The sequence below is a fragment of the Hippocampus comes genome, unplaced genomic scaffold, assembly GCF_001891065.2.
Source record: "Hippocampus comes isolate QL1 unplaced genomic scaffold, H_comes_QL1_v1.1 scaffold245, whole genome shotgun sequence".
NCBI classification, from domain to species: Eukaryota; Metazoa; Chordata; class Actinopteri; order Syngnathiformes; family Syngnathidae; genus Hippocampus; species Hippocampus comes.
In genome coordinates this window covers 146,401-154,364 of record NW_017805834.1, presented here as the reverse complement: position 1 = coordinate 154,364, position 7,964 = coordinate 146,401, and the positions used below count along the sequence as shown (strand labels likewise).

At 43.7% G+C, this 7,964-nt stretch overlaps 1 protein-coding gene across 1 annotated transcript in view; it reads left to right on the top strand.

The window, feature by feature from the left end:
• Positions 1–7,964, top strand: part of itpr3 (inositol 1,4,5-trisphosphate receptor, type 3) — a 191,920-nt gene that overhangs the window by 85,178 nt on the left and 98,778 nt on the right. Inside the window, exons 16-17 of the mRNA XM_019887755.1 lie at positions 4,875–5,047; positions 5,128–5,247. Coding sequence (XP_019743314.1) covers positions 4,875–5,047; positions 5,128–5,247 — 293 coding nt within the window. The remainder of the gene's footprint in view (positions 1–4,874; positions 5,048–5,127; positions 5,248–7,964) is intronic.

Here is a 7,964-nt window from a genome sequence, read left to right as displayed (position 1 = left end):
CTCCACAGGAGCAGGCCCTGAGCACCAGAGCCATAGAGGCCCAGCTTTACCACACCAGACAAGACCCAAGGTGTTGGTAGGTTGTGCGAAGAGGCACCCAAGACGATCCAACACATAACTGCAGGGTGTAAGATGCTGGCAGGGAAAGCCTACATGGAACGCCATAACCAGGTGGCTGGCATAGTCTACCAAAACATCTGTGCGGAGTATGGACTGGAAACACTAAGGTCAAAATGGGAAACACCTCCAAAGGTGGTGGAAAATGACCGAGCGAAGATCCTGTGGGACTTCCAGATACAGACTGACAAGATGGTAATGGCGAACCAACTGGACATCGTGATCATAGATAAAGGGCAGAGGAAAGCCGTTGTAGTGGATGTAGTGGTCCCAAGTGATGGAAACATCAGAATAGAAGGAACACGAGAAACTAAAGAAATACCAAGGGCTCAGAGAGGAGCTGGAGAGAGCCTGGAAGGTAAAGGTGACAATCGTGCCTGTGGTGATCGGAGCACTCGGGGCAGTGACCACCAAACTAGATGAGTTGTTGCAAACAGATCCCGAGAACAACATCAGACATCTCAGTCCAGAAAAGCGCAGTAGTGGGAACAGCAAGGATACTGCGCAGAACCCTCAAGCTTCCTGACCTCTGGTCGAGGACCCGAGCTGAATGGGGGACGACACCACCCGAGGGGTGAGACGAGGATTTTTTTTTGTAATTTTTTATAAAATGTATGTATGTATATACAGTGCCGTGAAAAAGTGTTTGCCCTCTTCCTGATTTCTCTATCGTTTGCATAGTTATCACACAAAGTTTTCAGTACATCAAACCAATTTTAAAATCACACAGTTAAATGCAAAATGCAATTTCTAAATGCCAATTTAATTTTGTGAGGCCCCTCCCAAAAATCCAAACCTCCTTGTCCCTGTGTGAAGTGACTGCCTTGCCGCATTAAACTCCCATTTAGGAGTAGGAAAAGTGCTGTTTATTTATGTGAAATAATTGGTTGTTTAGCATTGTTTGAAATCATGAAGTTTCACTGGTGGCCAGAAGTTTCCTTTTAATTCCTTTAGGTGCCGTACAAAACCTCTTACACCATGAAGAGATTGAAAATAAAAGCATGACGTCATGAGTCACACTTATCTGCCTGTATGTCAAGATTAATTTAGCATATATTCTAATCGCAAACATAAATCTATAGACAGATACACACAAATGTTCACTTTGTTGCCACTTTCAACCGGGCTAAGTATCTTAAACTGTTCATTTTGTCGTCTGTGAATCTGTTTCACCTTTTCCGAATCCTCTCGATATACACTATCAAATCACTGTCTAAACAGCCGTTATCCCTTTCCGTATTCCTTCAAAATCAGGCTTCCACCTAACAGGAAGTCAACACTAAAGGTCCAATATTGCAGAACATTTGGCACACATCAATAAACCCAAAGTCCTTCACAGGTTGATTAAATGTAAGTACAGTCATTAGAAATCATTTGAAAATGGGAATGAATCATTGTTTGATCAATTGAACAAAGTACTTTAAATAAACACTGACTTCTTTCTTTACCTCATATCCAAATGACCCATTTGTTCAAAAAATCAAATGTGGCCCTTGAGCACAAAATGTTGTTGTTGTCACCACTACCACATGAATAAATATACTGTACATACTGTGGCCCAAAGGTGTTTGAAAAGTAAAGTGAAGAGGATCTAATTGGAGCCAGAGAATTGAACTATTCTCCCAACATACTTGTCCCTGTTTGTCACTCAGCAACGGATGCGAGAATTACCATATTTTCACGACCATTCGGCGCACCGTATTGTTGGGTGCAGTCTCAGTAACGGGTGCTATTTCTGTATTTGACACATACACAAAACGCACTGTATTATTGGGCACAGCCAGGCATGGTAAAACATACGCCAGCTTAAACATACGGCATGCATGCACGCATGCTAAAAACACGTTAGCTTGAAGCATACGGTAGCATGCATGCACGCTAAAACATACCAGGTATGTTAGCTTAAAGCATACGGTAGCAGCTAAGACATACGGACACACGCTAAAAACAGGTTTTTAAAAAGGCAACGGAAGCAAAACTGAGTTCGGTTATACTTTATTTAGCCATTTTACAATGTACTCACGCGACTGGTACCTGCTTGGCCTTCACTCATTGGCGGACTTCCGCATGCCTGTCGTCACTCACGTCCGCCTTTTCTATGTATAAACAGCGTGTCGGCCAGAAGTGCTCTCAGTCAGGCTTTGTAACTCGGCGCATACACTCGACGCTCCGCATTATAAGGCGTCCTTGTCCATTTTGGAGAAAATTTAAGACTTTTAATGGCGCCTTTTAGTCGTGAAAATCCGGTAGTTGTTTGCTTTAAAACAAAACATTTTAGCAAGCATGCTTCTTCTTCTTCTTCTTCTTCTTCTTCTTCTTCTTCTTCTTCTTCTTTTCCTTTCTGCTTTTCCCTTCAGGGGTCGCCACATCGAATCAGTTGCCTCCATCTAACCCTGTTTTGTGCATCCTCTTCTTTCACACCACTGACCTTCATGTCCTCTTCCACTCCATCCATAAACCTCTTTGGTCTTCCCTTTGGCCTCCCGCCTGGCAGTTCGACTCAGGATCCTTCTCCCAATATATTCACTCTCTCTCCTCTGGACATGTCCAAACCATCTCAGTCTGGCCTCTCTGGCTTTCTCTCCAAAACCTCTGACATGCGTTGTCCCTCTGATGTACTAATTCCTGATCCTATCCAACCTGGTCACTCCCAAAGAAAACCTCAACATCTTCATCTCTGCTACCTCCAGCTCTGCCTCCTGTCTTTTCTTCAGTGGCACTGTCTCCAGTCCAAACAGCATGGCTGGTCTCACCACAGTTTTATACATCTTTCCTTTCATCTTAGGTGAAACTCTTCTATCACACATCACACCTGACACGTTTCTCCAGCCGTTCCAGCCTGCCTGTACATGCTTCTTCACCTCTTTTCCGCACTCTCCATTGCTCTGGATAGTTGACCCCAAGTACTTGAAATCCTCCACCTTCTTTATCCCTGTGACCTCACTCTTGTACTTGGGTCCCTCTCATTCACACACATGGACTCCGTCTTGCTGCAACTGACCTTCATTCCTCTCCTTTACAGGGCAAACCTCCACCTCTCTAGTTTCTCCTCCACCTGTTCCTTGCTCTCACTACAGATGACAGTGTCATCTGCAAACATGTGATCATCACATCTTTGATTACCTGGTGAAAGGAGTCTTTGAATCAGTCCTCTTTCATCTACAGTGTAATCGTAATTAGGAATGGAGAAAAAAAATGATTTTGTTAGTATTTTTGTTTGTTTTATCTCAGGTGTTCTGTCAAGTGCCGTATTTTCATGACTATAGGGCGCACTTAAAAGTCTAAAATACTCTCCAAAATGGAGGGGGGTGCCTAATAATGCGGGGCGCCTAATCTATGTACCGAGTTCCAAAATCTTTGAATGTTGCTGTGTGACTTCAATGAGCGCTCCGCTTGACTATCTGATGATATAGAGACACACTGTTTATATAGAGGAAAGGCGGACGTAACTGAGGATGGCATGTGGACATTAAAAGGGAAGGGTGGGTGTGAAGGACGACGCTAAAGGCATGTCCTCTAGTCGGTGGATATAATGCCGGTACATGCATTTGACAAAACAACATCACGAAAATGGTACCTATGAAGAGACACGCCTATGAAGCACAGTTCAAACTTCAAGCAATCAGTTCTGCAGAGGAACATGGCATTCGAGCAGCCGTGAGAGAATTTAGGATCAACGAATCCATGGTTCGCAAGTGGAGGAAGCAGGAGAACGAGCTTCGCCAAGTCAAAAAGACAAAGCTTAGTTTCCGTGGAAACAAGGCGAGGTGGCCCGAGTTGGAAGACCAACTCAAGTAGTGAATTCACGGTCAAAGAACAGCCAAGACAAGCGTCTCTACAGTCACCATTCGACTGAGGGCAAAAACCCTTGCAGAAGAAATGAAAACTGAACATTTTCAAAGAGGTCCATCTTGGTGCTTTTGGTTTTATGAAATGGCGCCAACTATCTATCATGGTGCAGCAACTTCCAGCGGACTACAAGGAAAAGCGGGCCACCTTCCACTCCTACTGATGTAAAAAGTTTGCCGAAAAACACATGCAGCCCAACCACATCATCAACATGGACGAGGTGGCGCTCACTTTTGACATCCCGGTGAACCACACTGTCGAAAAGAAGGGGATCAGCACCCTAGTGATATGCACAACGGACCATGAGAAGTCGGCTTTTACTGTTGTGCTTGGTTGCCATAGAAATGTACAGAAACTGCCACCCATGGTGATTTTTAAGAGAAAGACTGAACTGAAAGAAAAGTTTTCAACTAGTGTTCGTGAAGGCAAATCAAAAAGGCTGCTATGGATGAGGAGAAAATGAGAGTGGCTGAGTGAGGGGTATGCGAAGAGTTTGGATGATTTTTTTTCCACGCCTTACCCTCCCTGCTTATATATGACTCCATGCGTGCACATCTCATGGGCGCTGTGAAAAAACATGTGCAGCAAATGAACCCAGAGCTTGCCATCATTCCGGGAGGCTTGACAAAGGAAGGCCAACCGCTGGACATCAGCATAAACAAGGGTGTAAAGTGAAGTTGTGGGAGTGAGATGAATAACAGATGGCAAACACAGCTTTTCCAAAAACTGGAAGGCAGCGCCGGGCGAGTTACTCCACAACTTGTGAATGGATTGTATTATACATTTTCATATGATGCGTCCTATGGTCGTGTAAATATGGTCCTTTGTTACAGCTGCAACTTTTGTAAAAGTGCAATGTAAATAGAGTTGAGTCGAGTTGCATTTGTTGGTTTTTTTTTTTCTTCCAGGAGCACATCGCCAAGCAGTTCGGCCTGATGCAGGGTCAAATCGGCTATGACATCCTGGCAGAGGACACTATCACTGCGTTACTGCACAACAATCGCAAGCTGCTAGAGAAGCACATCACCAAGACCGAAGTGGAGACCTTCGTCAGCCTAGTCCGCAAGAACCGCGAGCCCCGGTAGGCATGGCGCGGTGGCACAGTAGTATTGGGGGATGTTAGCGAGTGAGACAGCATGGTTGCACTTACTCTCTCTTCAGCTTTCTGGACTACTTGTCGGACTTGTGTGTCTCCAACAACGTGGCCATTCCCGTTACTCAGGAACTCATCTGCAAGTGTGTGCTGGAGCCCATAAACCAGGACATCCTCATCAAGACTGAGTGAGTGTGGTGAGCTGTGGGGAATGTCGCATGAGAAAGATGGTTCTTGCCTCTGTTTCTACAAAATGGCTGCATCCATACTAATAACCACACTGGATTTGATTATTGCAATGATGTTACCTCATTGAATCCGAACCATAGTCACTGGAGCAAACCCCGCAATACCAGCCGTTCTACTCGATTTTGACTGATCTTGCAACCCACAGGTGTTCTATTTCAATATCAACATGCAGCCTAGCAAAACAAAGGCAAGCCTGTCGTCTTTCTGCTTAAAAAAAGGTGGTGACTATCTTTTTCCATTCTTTAGCAATCAGCATTAGAAAATAGCTCAGTTTCATCAGATTTTTAGTTTCTGAGGAAATCAAATGGAAAAAAAGACCTTTTTGTACAAGCAGGCATTCCAATCATCATTTCTAGTATGGCACTACTACTTTTTGCTTTTTTGACATCTCAAACATCTAAATAGGACTCTCCTTCTACTAAACAAAATAAGCAACACCACAAAAATATTGATCAGCACTTAATTGAACTGATGGAATGAACTATGAACAGAAGTGAAACAATGAGTTCAGCGAGTGTATGCACGCATATGTTGGCAGGTGTAAGTGCACGCGCACCTGTGCATTGATCTCTTATCTTTAATTCTGTTGTACTAAAACTTTGTGGTTGTCTTTAGAACAATGTCTTGACATGTACTCCAAATCATTTTGTGGTAAATCGCGAGTGGATGCCATACATGCAAAAAAATATATATATTGCAAATGGTTTGGAATGTGTCATTCGCTTGACATTTGAAACAGATGAGTAAGTTACAGTGAAACTCCTCTAGAACGAAACCTACATGGGCGAAAATACCCCCTAATGTGAAAAAAACTTAATGTATTAACACCATTCCCATTCTCCTGCCCCCCACACGAAAAAAACCCTGTTGCATTATACGAAATCATTTTCTCTGCTCTTGCCTCACGAAGAGATTCACTACAACAAAGTCTGATCCAACAGCGACCTCTACTGCTTCGTTCAGAAACGGCAACAGAAATCACCACACTGGTTTACATAGTGAACGGTGTTTATTTCAATCACAGCTCCGAGTTTCCGGAACGCAACAAACTCATCGCTGCTCTGCCATTGGCTTACCGAGCATCATCCTGGCCTCCGATTGGCCAAGAGGGACCTTACTGTCTATGTGTGTAGATACTGTCGCTAGATCCGTGGAAGATAGAGTGGAGTGCATCCGATTAGCTGCTCAGAGTAAATTGCTAATGGCTCGACAGACAGTCAAATAAACGAACGTTTCCTGGAATGCTTTACTTGTTATCATGCTAAAAACCTTACGCTAACTGGAGCGCTAATTAGAGAAAAGGCGAGTTCCATCACGCTAACTATGGCCATTGAGGACTACGAAGCGTCCCGTGGCTGGCTGAAAAGTTCATTGCATGACATCAGCTGAGCAGCGCTGTCTTGGGTGGCGATCGAGGGGAGGTCGCGTTAGAGACAGTGAGATAGTGGAAAGAAAAGCCACCGGTTCCAGGAAGTATCTGTTATTGTTAGATTCAGATGCAGCATGAACGTTGCATTGTGAAAATGGCTACAAAACGGACGTTTGGATGTCAAGCAGCTAAGACAAGAAGCGGTCTGACGCTGGAAGAGAGGGTAAAAGTGATCAAAATGAAAGACGGAGGAAGGAAAATAAAAGACATTATCCAAGAAATTGATGTAAGTGAAAGTTAATGCTGATCGTAAATTTCGCAATTTCATTCCCTTGTGTGTGTGTGTGTGTGTGTGTGTGTGTGTGCGCGCTTACATCTGAGATCAAATTTGCTACAGTGAATAACCCCCTATTGTGAAATATTTCTTGCTGCAAACATGATTTCATTGTAGAGCAGTGTTGTGTCCAAGGACCGGCAACCCGAGGCCAAGGCCAAGGCCAAGGACTTGAGTCCGAGGCCAAGGCCAAGGCCAAGGACTTGGAAAATTTTCCTCGGCAAGGCCAAGGCCAAGGACTTTGGAAATTTTCCGAGGCCAAGGCCAAGGACCAAGGACTGATTTTGAAGCCGAGGCCTAGCCGAGGACATGTATAAAACAATGCTATCATACCACTTGACAGGTCTTCATGATTTGCAACACCCCTCCATCATACCCCCTTGCACATGTCACTCCCTAACGCTTGAATGAAGTGTTTTTATTCAAAGATTAGAACAGTCAGGGTACGTGTTATTTATACTGAGAAAAAAAAATAAAATCATATGATATACATTTATGAATTAATGTTTTAGTGCAGTAGTTTCTTAATATGAAGTAAATCAACACTCAACAGGCATGACATGGCACGGAACACAAGTTGAGAAATGACTTTGCATAGAAGTCAATCACTGCCTGCAGAAAAAGCGGTAATCTCTCAGTGATAATTTTACAGTTTACCGGCAGCGAGTCCCAGGGACTCGCTGATCAGAAAAGTATGAGGCCCATTATGCATTTTGAGAGTCCCAAATTTCGAATTCTGTAACGGTCTATTTATTGAATTGTATATGATAATAAAACAAACAACAACATATACATACAATTATAAACAAATGCTGCAATAATTTAAATAATTCAGTAGCAGGCCTGAGGATTTCGGAAATTCAGGGTAACCGTTTTTTCGGTTCCGTCGGATTACCCAATGGGAAACCACGGGAACTAATGTTGGGTTCCGTAAACGTTCATCATGGGAACCC